The 20,561-nt window shown below is 40.7% G+C and overlaps 1 protein-coding gene across 4 annotated transcripts in view; it reads left to right on the forward strand.

Annotated features, from left to right (window-relative positions):
• The window catches only part of TENM1 (teneurin transmembrane protein 1), a 1,047,296-nt gene that overhangs the window by 490,955 nt on the left and 535,780 nt on the right, over window positions 1–20,561 (forward strand). For all 4 annotated transcript variants that reach the window (XM_082262885.1, XM_082262886.1, XM_082262887.1 and 1 more), the window contains one exon: window positions 4,126–4,366. In XM_082262885.1, the coding sequence (XP_082119011.1) occupies window positions 4,126–4,366 (241 nt within the window). The remainder of the gene's footprint in view (window positions 1–4,125; window positions 4,367–20,561) is intronic.

Genomic DNA, 20,561 nt, shown 5'->3' on the forward strand with positions numbered 1-20,561 from the left:
CCAATCAAAATACGCTTTTTGCGATTTTTTTTTACCAAACATATGTAGCATGAAACAAATTGGCCTAAAATGTTAAAAAATTTTGATTTTTACATTTTTTTGGGGGGAATTTCATATAAAAAAATGTGAAAAATATTGTTATTTTTGCAAAATTGACGCTCTTTTTTTGTTTATAGCGCATGATCAAAAAATCGCACAGGTGATCAAATACCACCAAAAGAAAGCTCTGTTTGTGGGGAAAAAAAGAAGTCAAATTCGTTTAGGTACAGCATCGCATGACCGCGCAATTGTCCGTTAAAGTCATGCAGTGCCGAATCGCTAAATAGGCCCTGGTCAGGAAGGGGGTAAAATCTTCCGGGGCTTAAGTGGTTAATTGAATTCAGATCTGTTAGAGATCATTCACCTCCTCAGTTTCTAAAGTATATATAAATCTTGACTAAATTAATTTGCTAAAGCACTGTGTAATATACGTAACTGCCTCTTTTTTTTTTTTTTCTTACCTTTCTTTCATCCTTTTGTGCATCTCAGTAATACCGATCACTTACAAACTCTTTGCAGCCACTTACTGTCTACATGCATGCACTCTAGCAACTGCTGCATATCATTTCTCAGGGCAAGTTTCTTGATGGTGACAACAGTGGGATATTCAGCACATCATGTGTAATTTTAATGGGTACATTCACTTATGGTTTGCATTAGGAGAACATTTGACAATGCAGTGTGTCAATGCAGGATAACTACTGGAAGACAGGACAGTGAATTGTCACCCTATAACAGTAAATGTTTGTACAAGGACCTTCATGTCATAATCACTAGGCATGTTTTTAGCGAAAGCTTCAAATTAAAAAAAAAAAAAATTATACTTCTGAAATTGCATTACTTTTTAAAACATATATTATATTTTTATATGCAAAAGATTATTTGTGAGTCAGGTTGTTGTGTCAGAACTGCTTGCTCTTATGTCTTGTGCTATATAATATTAATGTCACTTGGGTATCTGCAAATTCTAATGCCAGTGCAGCCAACTCTATAAGCCTTTTTTTCTTGTTTTTCATCCTAATGGATTGCACATTCATATGAACTGACCCATAGCTAGGCTCAAGGCAGCACCTGACGACCAGACGTTGGCTGATTGTAGCTTCTTTCTGCTTGATTGTTAACTATGCTGCCCCACTGTTCTGCAACCTTACGTGTGCGTCCATCCTGGATATGCCTGAACAGAATTAGAATTTTCTTCCCATCCAGTTGTTTCCTCTGGGCAGTCCTCCCACTGTCTTTCTCCCACACTGTCCTAAAACATAGTTCATAGTTAATTGGCTTATAATTTAATTGGTCCCTATGTGAGCATGTGTGCCAGTGATGGTAACAAAATGTAAGCTCTATTGCAGAGCAGAAAACAGCTCTGTGTTTCTGATGATAAACATATGGTTAGCAGTATTTTAGAATTAGATCACTGGCAATAAATTAAAAGCTAATCAAGTTCTAGCAGCCCTAGCAATGATCTGATCTGTCCCACTCAAATGATGGTCAGAATTATTTTCGGCCAGCACATAATGAATAGGGGCCAGTTTGTTCTACAACAACTAAATTGGGCATCCAAAAGACTGTGTGTGTAGGCAGTGTATGAACCAGAAATAATCAGTTGCTGGCTTAGTTGGAATAACAACAGATCTAGCATGCTGCTTCCATATCAAAATAGAATAAATATGCTAGGGGCTTGGGATTTTGTTAACAATTGATTCATTAGAGAGTTTGTTTACATTTGCTATGTTTAGTTTTGGCATACTGGTTGCAAGTGTTTTTGCTTTGAACAGAAAGTATGTTCTAGAGAAACCTACTGTATTATCGGCAAGTACGCGGTATTTAAATGTACATTTGGGAAATATAATTAGCATTCTCTGCTTAACAACTGTTGAGATTAGTTAAGTTAGCCTCTAATGCCCCGTACACACGTGCAGATTATCTGAAGACTTTTGTCTTCAGATTTACCTTTTCTATGTAGTGCAAGGACCTGCCGGATTGCATACAAATTGAAAGTGTTTAGGTCTGACCTCATATTATATGGTTTTGGTAAGTCTACAGACAAAAGTCTTCAGATAATCTGCACGTGTGTACAGGGCATAAGTCAGACCTGACATTGCAGTACAGAACTGAAAGATAGGAGAAATACTATAACTGTGCGATACAAATAGGGAACCATTGTTTACATTTGCCTAACAGTGATGTAACTTTTCCCCACCCTATATAAGCTGAAATAAAATGTAGACATAATTTAGGTGCATTCAGTGGATCACATTCATATAGGTATGTAGCTACAGTATGCATCTATCTGACTAGCAATTTTTTTTTTTTTTACACAACTATAATATACTTTACCTTTAAAAGTGACAGAAAATTTTAGTAATTTAATAAAATACATTACACAGACTCAGATAACAAAACATTTTGGCAACTGGATAAAATCCTTTAAATATTCTGCATTAAGTATTGGTTTGCTCTCCAGTACCTGATCTTATTCGGTGCTCAGTTGGGTGATCCAAGGATTACCATGAATGAGCCTACTGCACACCTTACCAGAGATCTTTCTATGTATTATGCCAATTGGACTGTCTTTCTTCCTAATTACCTTCCCTAAGTCTTCCCTAGTATCTTTCCCTTCTTCTTGTCTTAAAGCCGAACTCGGTGTTGTAAATTGAAAACAGTAATCACTGGTATTACCTATGTACACCTATAAACTTGAGTACTCGTGGGTGGGTTGGAGACAACTGGACTTGGCTGACTGCGAGAAGTTTGAAATAAACCCCTCCATTTAGATGATAAGGTGGAAGAAAGATTAGTGATGTCATAGCTCAAATTCATAAAAAACAACTTCTGTCAGCTCCAGGAAGAGGAGTAGAGCAGACATACACATCACATCCTGTATTCTTATTGCACAGCCATGAGAAACTACAATTTCCATGAGACCATGGGTATTGTAACGAACGATTGGAATGAATTGGACATGATTGTGGGCAGTTATATGTAAATATTGCAGTGAATGAGCTTGTGTACTTTACCACATCTTCCGCATGATAAGCCCACAATTAGGGATTACACGCCCATATTTCTCCAAATCTGATGGTCAGCAACAGCTAAACTAGTAATAAATAATAATGTAATATACCATTGTTATTATTAAGTTACATTACATTCAATTATATTATATGACATTATATTCAATGATATGACAGTCATCTTTAACAAGAGAACACAATAAAAGTTTTTATTTTACTTTAAAAAGCACCTTACCTATTCCTCACAGATGGAATATCACATTTGGCGGTGGGAAGAGGTGCACACACTGAGCCCAGTGCTCATTTACATAGCCCACAATTCCTGGACTGTCAATCAAATGATGCTGCAATAGTGGGTGGCTCAGACCGGGAGCCTGAGACTCCCGGATCCACCCACTATAGCGAGCAGGGGCATAATTACATGATCGCTTAGCGGAGAAGTGACAAGACTAGTGATCAGAGGAATAGCGGGAATAGCAGCCTCCAGTCTTATATTGTGGATGTTAAGGGTATTAAAACCCACAATTCATAAAATGCTTAATGTATTTCTCAGTGGCAATAGACTGGTGAATAGAAAGAAGAACATATTGGATTTTTTATGCCAGTAGCAACATTTACATATAATAAATGTTCTGCCCGGAGTTCAGCCTTAAGCACCTCTTGAATATACTGTCACTAATTTTGTAATCAGTACGTTTAGTTTCTGATCCACTCTATCTGATTTGATTCCAAATGTAGAGTTTCTTCACTTACCACTTCATTTTCATCAGTAGTCTTGACCTAATTAGACTTTTTCATGAAATCCATGCTTCATCTAATTTACATGTTAGTACATTTGAATTATATTTTGTGTATACTATATTGATTTATTGTCTCCCCTGCTCTTTAAACTAGAAATCCAATAAACATCTTGAAATCAAAATATTGTAAGGACATTTGGCCCCAAAGAGGCATGAGTTGTGTGTATTCATTTTCAATCTCGGCTGAACTCCGACTTCATCTGTCTGCATATTTGTAATAGGTTTTCACATGTAGTTAATTTTTTGTCTCTGCTATGTGCTTTATGTTTCAGAGATTCCCGGAAGCCCAAGGAACCAGTTTACATTCAGGCCCCTACCTCCTCCGCCTCCACCACCACATGCTTGCACCTGCAGCCGGCAGACTTCACAGACACTGGATACTCTCCAGAGGAGTTCTATGACATCTCGCAGTCAGCCAAGTCCAGCTGTCTCCAACCCACCCACGAGTACTCAAGATTCTGTACACCTGCATAACAGCTGGGTCTTAAACAGCAACATACCACTGGAGACCAGGTAAGATCCAAGAATGTACAAAACTTCTCTTCAAACTCAGGCAAGATTTATATCTGCAGTATCAAAAAAGTAGTGCTTTCTGTTCTGCTTCACACAATGTTAAAGCCGCATTTGATGTTCCTTAGAGGAAGTCACTTTGCTTTGAAAATAAACACAAAGCAGTCTAATCATTATATCTACAGATTTCCTACTGTTTTCGTGCTTTTACAGATAATTTAGTGTTAAAGCATCTATTATATAGATCACACAAATTGCAGTTTGCTAGATAATTACTTGATCTGCATCAGTTTGACGTTGTGAAGTCACTGGGAAATTGGAGCACAACTTGTTCGGCACCGAATGCTGACAGATGTTTAATGTAATGCTTGTAATTAATGAGGTATGTCTGTGTGTGGGGGTGTATGCGTACAATTTTAGTATTACTTTTTAAACCTATTTTTATATTACGACAGAGGTATGCTCAATATTGGGTAAGCACTTAATTGTAGTTCCCCATCGGGGCTTTTAGCTTTTGTTGAAAATGACCTGGACTGCAACCTTTCATCTTTAAAGAACAGTATAACATTCATTTTGCATTTTGTCACATAAGCAGAAGAGATATAAATTCAGTAATTACATAGCTAACTCATTTTTAAATAGAAACTTAATTTATAGATTTTTAGTGTGTCTGTGTACAGCCAGTATATGTACATAGGTATTTAGTTAGTAAGGTTGAAAAAGGCCATAAAATTCAACCAATAGAAAAAATGAATTGCAAAAATTGAAAACCTGCACATGCAGAACCCTAAAACCACAGCTGATCCAGAGAAAAACAAAAATCTCTTACAAAGCATAGTCCAGTTTGTTCCAACAGTGGATCCTTCCTGATAAGGCATATTAAGGATATTTCCTTGATCAACAATCTATGGTGCTATTACTTATAAATATTAATTGACAGTTATATTCTGTGAATTTTAAAAAACACTGCTTTTTTTTAAAAAACATTCAGTTGCGCTGGTGAGTCTATTCCACATGTTCACAGTTCTTCCTATGAAGAAGCTTTTCCATATGTGGGGTAGTTTTCAATAACTCATAAGGATATGAGCATGAATGCATTCATTTAAAACTGGAGGTAGTGTAAAATAATTTATTGTACATGGAGCAAAGGTTTAATGTTGACTTTCATGCCCTCCCTTCCATTCAGTCAACATGCTAGTAATTAATAAATAAATAAATATGTTTAATAAAAAAAAATTATTTTGAATAAAACCTTTATTTATCATTTCATTATCATTGGGGTGGTGTGCGTTTTTATTCAGTGCAAATAGATTATGTCTTGTAGGAAAAGTAAGTAGGGTACTGTACATAGTTTTCAAAAAACATCACAGAACCCTACATCAGTAACTTTCAAGAGCCCTCAGTCCTGATGCAAACAGTAGGCTGGCTCTCGGTAGTGTTAGGAGAGCAGTTCGGATCGAGCATAAGTTCAACCCGAACATCGCTCGTTCACCCGTTCGGCAAACACCAGAATCTGTGGGGAGCTCAGGGGTATGTAACCGAGTGCCCCACAATGCACTGCGCACTGCACAGTGCATTCTAGGGTCCAAATTGGATGAAGCAATGCACCTGACCTATGATCAGGTACAAGGCTTCTCCCAACCAGGGCATAGAGCACTGTCAGAGCCTCGAATGGAGAAAGTCATGATGACTTTGCCCAATCATGGCTCAGTGCTCATAGTCCCACCACACACTATAAAAGGTTCCTTCCCACAAGAAACTTTTGCAGTGGGTTGTTGGAGTGGAGATAAATAGAGCAGGGCTCAGAAATAGCTACAGTAGTTAGTGTCATTGTGTCTAGAGTGTCAGTGTAGTGTTAGTGTAGTGTGAGTATAGTGTGCGTGTAGTGTAGTGTCAGTGTAGTGTGTCAGTGCAGTGTGAGTATAGTGTGTCAGTGTAGTGTGAGCATAGGGCAGTGTTAGTGTAGTGTTAATGTAGTGTGAGTATAGCGTGTCAGTGTAGTGTGAGTACTGCGTAATGTCAGAGTAATGTGTGTATAGTGTAGTGCAATGCTTAACAGCATTACATTACATTTAGTGCTGTATAAAGTGCTGTATACCTCTTTTTTTATTGCCTTTTTTGGTTGCTGTGTCTTTTTTGCCCCCTGACTGCCCCCTTTTTTTAAATTGATAGCCACAGTTTTTCCTACTGTGATTCTGGTGTTCCCCCTTTATTTTTTTTTATTGTTTTTAAATTTCTGTCAGTGACACTCCTCAATTTAACCACTTAACCCCCGGAAGATTTTACCCCCTTCCTGACCAGGGCCTATTTTGCGATTCGGCACTGCGTGACTTTAACGGACAATTGCGCACGCTGTGCCTAAATAAATTTGACGTCCTTTTCTTCCCACAAACAAAGCTTTCTTTTGGTGGTATTTGATCACCTGTGCGATTTTTTGATCATGCGCTATAAACAAAAAAAGAGCGTCAATTTTGCAAAAATAACAATATTTTTCAAATTTTTTTAATGAAATTCCCAAATAAAATGTAAAAATTAAATTTTTTTTAACATTTTTGGCCAATATGTTTTATGCTACATATGTTTGGTAAAAAAAATCACAAAAAGCGTATTTTGATTGGTTTGCGCAAAAGTTTACTAACAAAGGGAAAGATTTTTGTCATTTTTGTTGTTTTTTTTAACGAGTAATGGCGGTGATCTGCGGTTTTTTTTGCGGGACTGCGACATTGCGGCGGACAGATCGGACCCTTGACTGACATTTTTTACTCTTTTGGGGTTACCAGTGACATTACTGCAGTAATCAGTGCTATACATATGCACTGTTACTGTAAAAATGACACTGGCAGTGAAGGAGTTAACTATATTGGAGAGGGAAGGGTTAAGTGTGTCCTAGGGTCGTGTTTCTAACTGTGATTGGCTGTGGCTACTAGTGTAAGAACAGAGATCAATGGTCCTACATAGTAGAACCGTCTGATCTCCATTCTTACACAGGGGAGACTGACAGGCGGCTGTGTCTACATTAGCCGCCTGCCTTTCTCCCGCTCTAATGGACGATCGTGAGTGCCCGGCGGACATCGGGTCCGCCGGGAACACATGCGGGGGGGGGTCCGTGACCGCACGGGAGCGCGCCTCCAGCGGCGCGCCCTCGCTCCCTAGAGCCTCCAGGCTAGCGACGTAGCCCTACGTCGCTTTGCCTGTGAGGGGCTGACTGCCGACGTAAATAGTCGTGCGGCGGTCGGCAAGCGGTTAAAGTGCACCAAGGGCCAACAAGGAAAGGCAAATGTTCCCATGCCACTATGAGGGGCCAGCAGTGTCTGTGTCCACAGGCAAAGATGGACATGGTCCATCCTCAGGCGGGGCATATTTGTCTCTGTTTGGTTATGTTGCCCATGCTATCCAGCCACAGCATGCAGAGGAGGTGGTGGGCTGACTTACTAAATCATCCTCATCCTCTATCATCCAAGCTGACACAAGTTTGCAGTCAACCGCAGCTGCTAGAGTGGTATATTTTGCCTCCTTGTCCACAGCTACTGCTGCCATAGCCCCAGCATCATGCACAAGGGAGTCAACTGGATTATTTGAACACAGCATCAGCCACTCGCTTCTTTAGGATGCACAGGCATTACTTGATTCTGATGTTGGTTCTGAGGTTGAGGAAGGGAGTAACATGAACACAGCACACTGGGTAACTCTGCTTGCAGCTAGCGATGGAGCTTGTTTTGCCATCAGAGATGGTGAGCTATGAAAATGCAAGCATCAGTGACACCATCCCTCTTGGGTTCCTGCTGGAGCAGACTCTGCGTGACATTATGGACAGGACAATCGAGGCAGCGCAGCGGGAGGTAGTGAAGGACTTCTTTTCCTCTTAAGGCCCGCTTTATGCAGACACCATTCTTGCGACACCACAGAACACACACAAGGAGAGGGAGGAGGAGAATTCTTGCAGTTTTGGAAGCATTGAAGCAGAGGATGACAAATGTCAATCTTTAAGAGATGGTTTTAAGAGATGGTTTTCAGTCCCTAGAAACTTTGGGAGCAGTACGTGGCTGAGAGGAGGCAGTTCCAGATTGCAGTGCATTCCTCAGTGACCCTGAGGACTCTGTTTCTCATGCTTCTGCAAACTTGCAGTCCATGGGCTTCCTTATTCTTCAAAGCTTGCGAAAGAACCCGAGAATTTGTGGCATCAAGGCAAAGGTCATTTTTGGTTGGCAAACTTCCTTGACCACCGTTACAAGGGGAAAGTCTCAGAACTCATCCTGCCCTTCCAGAGGGAGCATAGGATAAAATATATCTTGAGGATACCTTAAATAAGAGTTTATGTAACACCTTTCCAGACTATGGTAGGTTACAGTCTCATGAAAAAAGTACTTTTGAGGCTTTTGTTGGTCAAAGGAGGAGTGGTAGAGAAGGAGCCGCCTAAGTGATGCATTTAAAACATTTTTTAGTCCTCAGCACCCAGGGCTGTCAGCTTTAACATCCCATCAGCAGTGTCTGCATTATAAAGTGGAAGATTATCTAGGGGGGAAAACAGACACGGAGAGCTTTTCAGTAGACGATCCACTGGGTTACTGCAACATGAGAATAGACCACTGCCCAGAACTTGCCTGGCATGCAATTGAGCTGCTAGGCTGCATGCTTTCCGAATGGGCATTTTCAGTGCTTCTAAAATGTGGTTCAGAAGGATGAGAGAGCCCAGCAGGGATCTAAACTGCAAAAGTAATAGGGCTGACATTTTTTCTAGGTTAATTAACTTTGTCCTGTACAGGGCTCCTAGTGTCTGGTAGATGGCAAGGAAAAAATGTAGGGGATTATATGTACCCCAAGCTTTGGAACATTTTGAGCATCATCTGCAAAGGCAAGGCAAAGAAATGTATGTATAACATCTGTACATGTATCACTACTGAGATTATTTTTACTATCAAAGTTCTATGACAGATTTGAGAGTGAGTACATTACATAGAATCCATAATCCATTGATCACATTGAAACATTATATTGCCTAGTCCGTTTCTCAACATATGTGCACAGTAGTGCCTTCTCAAGATATTTTTAGGACCTGAGTTCCAAGCATTGTGAAACAACTTACAAATCTTGTAAAATGCTTGGACATGTGCAGCTGCATTGTTTTCAGCAATGGGGCCGTGCCAAAAGGTGCTTTGAAAAGGTTTGGCACCAAAAAAAAACACTAATGTATTCAAGGCATTTTAAATATTATGCAGTCTAAGAAAATGTGCTTAAATTCTTAAAAACAAAAATGCCGTAAATGCTGATAAAATGAATGCTATTACAAGTACATACTAGTCATGTAAATGCACACACCACTACAGTATGCTTTTAAACAACAACTGTTATTGGTTGAATTGGATGGATTTGTGTCTTTTTTCAACCTGACTATATACTGTAACTGCAAATAATGCACATAAAAAATGGTATAAAACGCTTATGAAATTCTACAAAATGCTAATAAATGCCCATGCATTTTAAGGACTTTCGATGTAAACAAGCCTTTGGGCAACAGGCTGGTTGGTCTTACTCTGCAAAATGGCTCATGGCAGGAAGGACTCTGGGGATGCATTCTATCTGCACAGAAATGTCGGGAGGGAGAACTTTTCTCAGTGAAAAAATAGCGACAAGAACTTATAGCCTGCAGCTTGCAAAAAGACTGCACCAGTGAGACATGAAATGAAACAAAAGCAGAGCCAGATTAAGATGCAGTTCCCAAATTCTCATATAGCTGCAATTTTAGTAGTGTAATAGTCTCAATGTTATCAGATGTTCTCCAGCTCCTTGATGAACCCTTTCTTAGCTGAAAGCATGAATGCCTAATTAAAACTTCAGTTATACCAATGTTTTTGTAAACCGTGGCTCTCAAGAAGCTGTGAAAATACAAGTTTCTGCATGACTGACAAGACACACAGGGACTTGTAATTTTACAACAGCTGCAAAGGCACAATAGCAAAACTAGTGTAAACTAGACATATTGTTTACTTCATTGTAAGATATGACACAATGGTAAGCTTCATTTCATTTGATTAAATACCATATTTTAACAAAACACAGTAGTTTACTTTGGTTTTAAATTTAAGATTTGTGTACACTGGCTATTAAATACAAGTCATCTGTAACCAATGACATGGCTTAAATAGAAATCAGTCATCATGATTTGCAAATCACTGTTTTTATCCTTATTCTCCTTCCTTTAAGGAAATCAGCTAGACAAAACAAATATGACACTTACCCGTTTAGGGCTGCAGCATGAAATCAGGTTCATTCATTCCTGAAATTAAGCCAAATGTGCTGGAATAGTCATTGAGGGGCTATTTTAAGTAAATGGAGTAGCAAATGCTATAATTTGAAAGGGGAAAACAAAAATGGGTGACTGTGCATGCAGATAAAATTTTTTCCAAGTAGCTTGTACATGTCTGAGTATACTGTATATACAGTATTTGAAAATGTATTACCTTAATATTTCATGGATGTATCCCTGGACACTGTTGCTCTTTTAAGCTTAGATTGGAGTTATTGTCATTAGATTAGTGGGCGGGCTGCTACATGTTTCAGGGGCTTCCCCACCTTTGTCAAACTAGCCCGAGGGAAGGAACTATCTGCTTTTCGTGCATTGAACAGGAGCAGAGAAGGAGGGGAGGAAAGATAGTGAGAGATACACTGCTGGAAGATGAAGCAAAGGGAGAAGACCACAATGACCAGCATGTGTATAAACAAATACTAATCAGTATGAAAGATTAATGAATCCATTTTAAAATCCATAAGAGCAATAATGGTAATGATTATTTAAATACACTGAATGGATACTACAAACATGGTTAAAAACATCAATATTAATTGTAAATATAATTGTAATATAATGAATGTTGACTATATCAAAAATTTCATATGCTTCCTGAATAAATACCAATATAAATAAAAAGATAACATAAATTCAAATCATAGACAAACTCTGGTATAACAGGATATACTGTATATGTGTGTACATAAAAAAACTTACAATTGTATAACACACAAGCACATGGGGAAGCATACACATGCATATACACATACGTTTATGTATTAATTCTCCAAACCCCACATCTATGCATGAGCTTTTATACAAACACCAGAGAGAGAGAAACATTTTGGAAGGGGGAATGGGTCAAGTGTTTAATGTTTTATGAATAACCACCAGAGCCTCAGCATTCTGCTGGTCCCTTATAATATGGTCCTTATAATATGGTGATATGGTGTTAACTTCCAATTCTTCATTAAGCCCTCTGGGTGCTAGGGTATTGAGCATGCAGATCCAGAAGGTCTCCCTGGAATCTCTGGTCTCTCTCAGCCATTGAATTACATGGAGGAATAGACTCCACAACCCAAACACTGAGACTCTCTGTAGAACCATCATGTTGCATGGTAAAGTGTCTAGGGATGCTGTGGTCCACACGGCCCTCCTCAATAAGTCTCTGGTGCTTCCCAAACCAGATACCACATCTTTGTATAAGTAGCTACTCTTTGATTGATCACACACCCATTTTTTTCATCTATAAAATCTATGGATTTGCCTCCTTGGTTACTAGAGTGCTGAGTTTGCTAAGTACTTTATTTGTGCATAACTAAGGATAAATACGCATGGCACTGTTCTTACCCTTTAAAATGTGAAAAATAAAAATGTCCTTAATAATAGTGTAAATATATCACTGGCAATCTTTCCCTCATCCCATAACGTCACACGGTTTTGAATATCATTGTTAACACAACTCTAGTGTTACAACATTTTATAAATTAATAGAAATCAATATACCTAGAAAAAATAAAAACCATTAGTAATACCACAATTCCAGTCCTGCAAAAAGTGTTTACAACTGCCTATATGCATAAACACAATGTAAGTCAATAAAGTGTCCAATTTGACTTAAAAAAATATATATCTACACCAATGGTGGTAATTGATACCGCAGTGCCAGTGCTGCAAGTCCACTTTTATATGTGAGGAACAAAAAATGCAACGTATCTCGCAGAGCTGAGTGAGGTCACTTCCAGTATAAATTGAAATGGGAATTGGGTTAGGAATTTATGACATGTATTTATCATTAGTTTTGTTGCTTGATGTGGGGACAGGCTGTAATTAGCAGCAGCTCATTAAACACAGAGAGTGTTTCTTTGTATGTTGTTTAGTGGCAGACCATGAGTAAAGCTTACTTTTTTGTGTGCAAAGTATTGGTTGTTCAGGTAGAGGATTAGGCTGGGTTCACACTGATGCGAGTTGGATATGGGTTTCCTCGCATCCAATTTGCATGACAGGAGATTGTGACCGGCTCTCAATCAAGCCAATTCACACAGCCGTGGTCCACATTGGAAAAGGGTCCTCTTCATCTTTGGCTCCATTTCATGTGCAAATTAAGGCAAAAATTCAGACTTGATTTTCACCCTGAATCGGTAAACAGGGACCCGTGACTGCATCAGTGTGAACCCACCCTTAGGCTGTGTTCACATATGCACATTTAGATGAGTTGGAAACTGTTCCATGTACAAAGCACTTAAAAAAGTACTTAGTGTAGGTTTTTAATTTTTTTTATGAAAAGCAGTAGCAAAAAAAATAAGTTATAAAATGGCAACATTTTGACCCAGTACTAGCTGAAAAAAAAGAGCTTGTGTAAATTCAAAACATCACCATTTTTTAAGGTTTTCAGCTATGCTATTTTTCCAGTATGTACTCTGAAGCCCTTGGTACATGGGACATTTTCCAACTCACCTAAATGTGCACATGGAATGAGAACCAAAGCCTGCTTCAGTTTAGCAATTCAGTTTGAAGAATAATGATCCAAAGTGAAACAGTGACATTTTCACATCATGAAATTTTTTTGGGGATTGGTGGTGGACAATGGCCTCTCTTGAGTTCCCACTCACTTTGCCCCTATGACTTTAACATAAATACACAAATCCAAGTAAAATGTATAAATATAGGTGAAAAGTGTTTCCTGAATCCTAGTTACACTATGATAATTTAATTCCTGCTTGTAAATTATTTTGCATTATAATTCACTCTACTGGTCAGCACTTGTCATCTCCTGTTGTATTTGTCATTATCAGGAAAAAAAACAAAAAGAAAGTACTACATTGTGTTTGATTTATTTATAGTTTTGTTGGCTCACTGCACATGTGAAGAGTGCAATAGTACAACCACTTCTTTTTTTTAAGGGTTATTCAAAAAGATGGAGCAGGTTTCAATGTTTTATTTCAAACAAACTATAAGGGATAGAAAGGACATTCCACACATCATTGGATAGAGGATGGTTTAAAGGTGAAAGCTATCTAGAAGTTCCATTTCAATGCCACAAAGCTGTGCTGTTTCTTATTTATAGGAAAATAGCAACGCCATTGGAGGTCCGATGTTATCTGAAGACACCATTCCAGGACAATGGATTGGAAGAGGTGAACAACAAGATTTTGTTCATTGTTAGTGATGAGCTTAATGTTTGAGTCAAATGTAAGTTCAACTCAAACATCGGGTGTTCGTGTGTTCGCGGAACACACTAACAAATAGGTTGCTCGGCGGGAAGTTCGCCCGCCGATTAGAGCACCTTATAATGCGATTGCAGTGCATTAAGTGCTTGTGATTGGCCAAAGCATGCATCTGACCTGTATGCTTCGGCCAATCACAGTACAATGTCCTATCAGAGCCATGATTGGCCAAAGGCAGGGTGCCTTTAGCCAATCATGGCTCAGGGGCTAAGTTGACGCCCCACACTATTTAAGACTGCTTACACTGCAGCCGTGTGTAGTGTTTTTAGGAGTGGAGATTAGGCAGGGTAGTTAGTGGATTGTGCTTTGATGATTAATGCAGTGCAGTGTAGCGTAGAGCTGATTCATCTTGTGTAACACAGTGTACTGCAGTCAGTGTAGTGTAGTGCTGTGCTGATTCATCTTGTGTAACACAGTGTATTGCAGTCAGTGTAGTGTAGTGCTGTGCTGATTCATCTTGTGTAACACAGTGTACTGCAGTCAGTTTAGTGTAGTACTGTGCTGATTCTTGTATAACACAGTGTAGTGCAGTCAGTGTAGTGCTGTGCTGTGATTCTTGTGTAACACAGTGTAGTGAGGCCACTGAAGTGTTGGTGTATACAACACGTCTGTGTCACCCCACTGATCTCATCGGGTTCTGTTGCTGCAATATTAGTACTCCCCCTTCTGTGTTGCAGGTGCTATTACTTCTGCGTCAGCAGTGATTTTTTTTGTGGCATGGCAGTACTCATTTTTTTAGGCCATAATTGCTGTCCATCCTTTGTGTCGTAGGTGCTATTCCTTCTATGTCAGCAGTGTTTTTTATTTTTAATTCTTTTCGTGGCAAAACAGGACTAATAATATTTAGGGCAAAATCGCTGTTCCCCCTTCTGCATCGCAGGTGCTATTACTTCTGCATCAGCAGGGTTTTTTTGTGGCACAGCAGCACTAATTTTGTTTAGGGCATAATTTCTGTCCGCCTTTTGTGTTGTAGGTACTATTGCTTCTGCATCAGCAGGGGTTTTTTTTGGCTTTATTAAGTTTTTCTTTATTTAAAAAAAACTATATGATATGTTCTCTATATACTCTTGAATGTTTACTGCTTTATGCAGTATTATGGAAATTGTCATAGGTCCGCTACTCGGAACCACTCATACGAAGTCTTATTTTTTCTTGATCCTGTTGTTTAATTATATCTGACATAAGAACTTATACATACTTTCTGTAACAATGACTATTGTTTATTGTTGTTTACCTCACTGTTAATATACGCTTTTGTACCACAATTTTTTCACCCTAATAAAAAAGTTTGTATACAAAAAAAAAAAACTATAATATAAAGTACAAAGGTATTGCACCCAAGCACCATACTCCCTTCCCACCATAAAATAAAAAGTTATAAAAATCCCCCTAAAAAATAAAAAATAGTATTAAAACGGTTTATAATGTACCAAGCACGAAAGTATTGCACCTGAGCATCATGTTTCCATCCCACATTCTATAATAAAAAGTTATAAAAACCTCAAAAATCCCCATCATGTCCGAAAGACCAACAAGGAGAGGAAATCGCTCACAGGCCACTAAAAGAGGGCAAGCAGCTTCTGTGTCCAAAATGAAAAGTGGTGTTTGTGGAGATGGTCCATCCTCTGTAGGCGGGACACACTTGTCATTTTTTTTCCAGTACTGGCTGTGTTATTGAGCCACAACATGCAAAAGAGGTGGTGGAGTGGATAACAAAGTCGTCCTCATCCTCCTCATCCTTTGTCACCCAGGCTCATACTAGATTGCATTCCACTTCAGGTGCCAAAGCAGCCTATTAGCAGCCTATTCCACAGACTCCTTGTCCATAGCTACTCCTTCTGTAGCCTCACTATCATGCACAGAGGAGTCACCTGAATTATTTGATCATAGTGTCAGCTACATAATGCTGGAGGATGAGCAGCAATTTAATTGCTCTGATGTTGGTTCCCAGGTTGAGGAAGGGAATAACATTAGCCTAGAGAGATGGGGGTGACAATGACGGACAATAAATTAGCAATCATGTTCCCCCAGCTGCAGCATACTGCCAAGTTTTCTCCAGGGATGAGGAGGGAGGACTAGAGGGGGGAGGAGGGTCCGCAGTTAAAAGAAGTCGGCATTGAAAGACCAGGGTTTATTCAACCTAAGTACAGCTTCCCTCTCTATTGGTTAAACATTGATTGGGACATCAACGCCTTCATTAACAATGCATGAATGGTGTAGTTATTTGATGTCCCAATCCTTAGATATTTGCCATTATGGTTACCTTTATTTTTATTCTCAGGGTTTTTATGGCCTTTCAATTAGTCCGGGGTGTATTGTATCTTATTGTATTAATAGTTGATGCCCATAAACCTTCTATAACCTTTTTTTGGTTTTTATGTGCTATTATGTATTATTTGTTTTTTGTTATGTTAGTTGCATATCTTGCATTGTGTATGAGGAGTTTTCCATTGGGACCTGTTTCTAGGCTGGGAGATGGCGCTGCATCCTATAGTGTGCCCCTTGTGGTGGTGCTATTTTAGTGTATGGTTGCACTATAGGGCCAAATGTGTCTTTCCGGTGGGAAAGTAAAAAGATTTGTATCTTTATCGGTCCTGAAATAGGGATTAGAGTCTCACATGTGGGGAATCGCCGTGATATGCTTTTATGCGGCGGTCATGGCATTCCCATCTATGTGATCGACTGGTCTTAATTGACACACTATTAATATCTTGTTTATGTCCGGGGTGCTGGTACGCAAATTACTGGCATCCGGTTCCGGACTATTGTGATCTCGACCCGCTCGTTCCGGTCGTTGGAACGCATACGTTCAGCTTCCGGGGTTCGGGTTGATGATATGATGCTCCGCCTCTTCCGCCTCGTTCAGCGTATAAGTATGGATGGTTTGCCGCAGGCCACACCCCCTGACAACGTCATTTGCTGACAAAACGTGTAGGAGGAGCCTGCGGCATGCCACGCTGGGACACACGAGGGGACGCGGCGGCCATTTTCTTAGTTGGGAACCAGGTCCCGGGATTACTCCCCAGAGATAAACGCTTTATTATCTCCTTCTAAATGTGAGTTGCCACTTTTTAGTTCGTGCATCAATAAAAATAGTTACTGTACTTCACTATGGGAGTTGTTCCCTTTTTTTACACATGCACATATACCGAGCGGAGCTGATGTGGATATCACTGCGAGCTGGTCTACTATCTGCATGGTTCATCTGATTTGTGATACAGGCTGAAAATGATCTCTGTGGCGGGGATCATTGTATTGCGGTAAGGGGCCATTTCTATCTATTGGTGGTGGTCTCTATGCACTGGGCTTCTGGATCGTGTGAGTTTGGCATTCATTTCGGGGAGCACATCTTTCTCGGATGGACTTGATTTCCATTAGTTTGATTTTATGATTATTTGTTTGGACTGTGCAGTTCAATTTTATTACTACAAGCGCTACACCATATTTACTACATGAGGAGGGGAGGAGGGAGGGAGGGGATGATGAGGTCACTGACCCTAACTGGGTGTCTGAGAGAGTAGAGGAGGAAAGTGAGGAGGAGGCAGAATAACTCCAACGAGGCAAAATGTCCTCCAGGGGCCGGCTAAAGGGCAGCCACCCTATTGCATCACACCACGGAGCTCCACAGGTGCAGGGCACTGCTAACTCCCCACTGACTTCCAAAAGTTTATTGGTGTGGGCTTTTTTCAACACATGTGCAGTAGACCACAGTGTTGCTGTTTGCAATCTCTGTCTGAACTTGAAGCGGATCAAGCGTGGCCAGAATACCAGCCTCTTGGGCACCACATGCTTGACAATACATATGACTACCTGCCATGCCGTCTGTTGGCAACAGCACCTGAAAGACCCACATCATAATAAAATGCAGACTTCTCCTTGCTCCTTATCTGGGATCTCTACCCCTACTATATCTCAAGTCCTCTCAAAAACCTGCACTGAGAAGGATGATGGTATAGCAATGGGTGCCACAGGAACTTGCACCCAATCTGCTAGCAGTACACCTCCTGTTGTCTAAATGCTAGCTAAATTGCTAGCACTACAACTGCTGCCTTTTCATCTGGTAGACTCTGCCCCCTTTTGTGAATTTGTGGAATGTGTTGTACCCCAGTGGCAGGTTTCAAAAAGAAATTCCATGTAAGGCCATTCCAGCTCTGTATCTTCTTGTGGAAGGCAATGTTGTGGGCTCGTTAGACAGAGCGGTCAGAAGGAAGGTTCACATCACTGCTGACTCATGGTCCAGCAGGCATGGTCAGAGACATTCCATTTCCTTCACGGCGCACTGGGTAACTCTGCTGGGAAGGATACAGGACAGGGTTCAGTGCTGGGGCTTGTTCCGCCAGCATGCCTCCAAAGCATTGGTCATGATTCTGCCACATCTGTCTGCTCCACCCCCTCCTCTTCTTCATCATCTATAGCCTCTTCTGCTGAATTGTACCTTGAACCAGCAGTGCTCCCTAAGCGTTCAAGGCTACAAAAGCAGTCAGGATAACAGATGTCATGCAGTGCTTCAGTTGGTCTGTCTAGGGGACAGGAGCCACACTTGGGCAGAGATTCTGTCAGCTCTGCAGGGGCAGGCTCAGAGGTGGGTGACACCATGGCAGCTTGAGCCAGGAATGGTTGTATGCAACAATGGGGCCAACCTTCTCTCCGCCCTCCTACAGGGACACTTGACACATGTTCCATGCTTGGAACATGTCCTGAATTTGGCGGTGAAGCGTTTCTTGAACATGTCTTGAATTTGGTGGTGCAGCGTTTCTTGAAAAGGTACCTGGGCTTACAAGATCTTCTGAGGTAGGCCAGAAAAGTCTGTGGCCATTTCTGGTGGTCCTACAATGCCAGTGCTCAGCTGGCTGACATTCAACGGGAATTCAACCTGTCTCCCAACTGCCTCATTTGTGACATGCCCACCAGGTTGAAATCAACATTGGCAATGCTGCAGCGGCTGCACATGCAGCAGAGGACCATCAATGAGTACCTGTGTGAGTATGGCACAAGGACAGGTTCAGGGGGGCTTGGCTTCTTTTCGCCATGTCAGTGGCTGCTGATAAAGGATGCATGCACTGTCCTGTCACCATTTGAGGAGGCCACAAGGATGGTGAGCTGCGACGATGCATGCATCAGTGACACTGTCCCTCTAGTCTTCCTGCTGGAGCACACGCTTCATAGAATCATGGACAGAGCATTTGAGGCTGAACAGCAAGAGGAAGAGGACAATTTATTTTCTTCACATGGCCCCCTTTATGCAGATACCATTCCTGTGGGGGCACAAAACACACAGGAGGAAGAGGAGGAGGTGGAGGATTGTGGCAACATGGATGTAGAGGATAACATACAGCAGTCTTCAAGGGATGTTTTTCATTCCCCAGAAACCCCAGGAGTTGTATGTGGCTGGGGAGAGGTTGCTCCTGACAATGTCATCCTTAGTGACCCAGAGGACTCAAAATCTCATGCCTGCTCAAACTTACGCTGCATGGGCTGCGAAAGGACCCGAGGATTTGTGGTATCAAGGAGAGGGATCATTACTGGTTGGCAACCATTCTTGATCCACGTTACAAGGATAAAGTTGCAGAGCTCATCCTACCTTCGCAGAGAGAGCACAGGATAAAACATTTTGAGGACTCCTTGAAGGAAAATTTGTGTAACACCTTTCCAGTCACTGGGATATTACCATTTCCTGGACAACGTGTTTCTGAGGCTTCGTTCGGTCAACGGAGGAGCGGTGGAGAAGGTGGACGGCTTACCGATGTCTTTAAACAATTCTTTAGTCCTCAGCACCCAGAGATGTTAGGTTTGCTGCTAGGTTTTCTGCAGATGGCAGGGTCTGCAGCATATGGTGCAGGATTATCTAGGGGTAAGAGCAGACTTGGGGACCTTTCCAAATTAGCACCCACTGGGTTACTGGGTCTTGAAGATGGACCACTGGCCAGAACTTGCTTAATATGCAGTGGAGCTACTGGCCTGTCCTGCTTCCAGCGTGCTTTCCGAATGGACATTTAGTGCAGCTGGAGGTTTTGTGATGAATGAAAGAGTGCATCTGTCCACAGACTTAATTAATCAGTCCTGGATCAACAGCAGCTATCAAGCCCCTAATTTTTATGTAACTGATTGAATTTGCTAGGGATCTGAGATCCCTTGAAGACTGCCTATGCTGCCTATCCTATTCCTGAATCTTTAATATGCTAGCTTCCAACAATGTTTTGCGTAAGGCACCACCAACACCTAAGGCCCAATTATTCTGCACCTGTATTACAGGTGCATGTAATTTAAATTGTTGTTTCTAATTTTTAACAGCGGGGCCTGTTTCTGCACCCAGCAAGAGTAACTGTGAGGGGTTACAGTGTTCAGGGACCACAAACACTAAAGTCCCAATTTTTTTTCACCCGTATGACAAGTACATGTAATTTCTAGATTATTTTGTTGCACCCCCGCCTCCTTGATTGCAGGATGAACTCAATCATATCCCCACTCAACTGATGTGATCTTGTACTGTATTGCCTTAGAGGAATTTGGTTTTAGTTGCTGGTAGGTAGACCTAAAATGTATCTACCAAGGACAGTATCTAGGGAATTATGATGTTAATTATCATGTACTATATCATGCGGTTTATATTTGCTTTTGGTTTGTTTGTCTCCATAGGGAATATTGATTGGCCCAATTGACATGTTCCTGAAGAAGCGTTAGGGCA

The sequence above is a fragment of the Pelophylax lessonae genome (genome assembly GCF_965119305.1).
Source record: "Pelophylax lessonae genome assembly, chromosome: 7".
In the NCBI taxonomy this organism is placed as follows: Eukaryota; Metazoa; Chordata; class Amphibia; order Anura; family Ranidae; genus Pelophylax; species Pelophylax lessonae.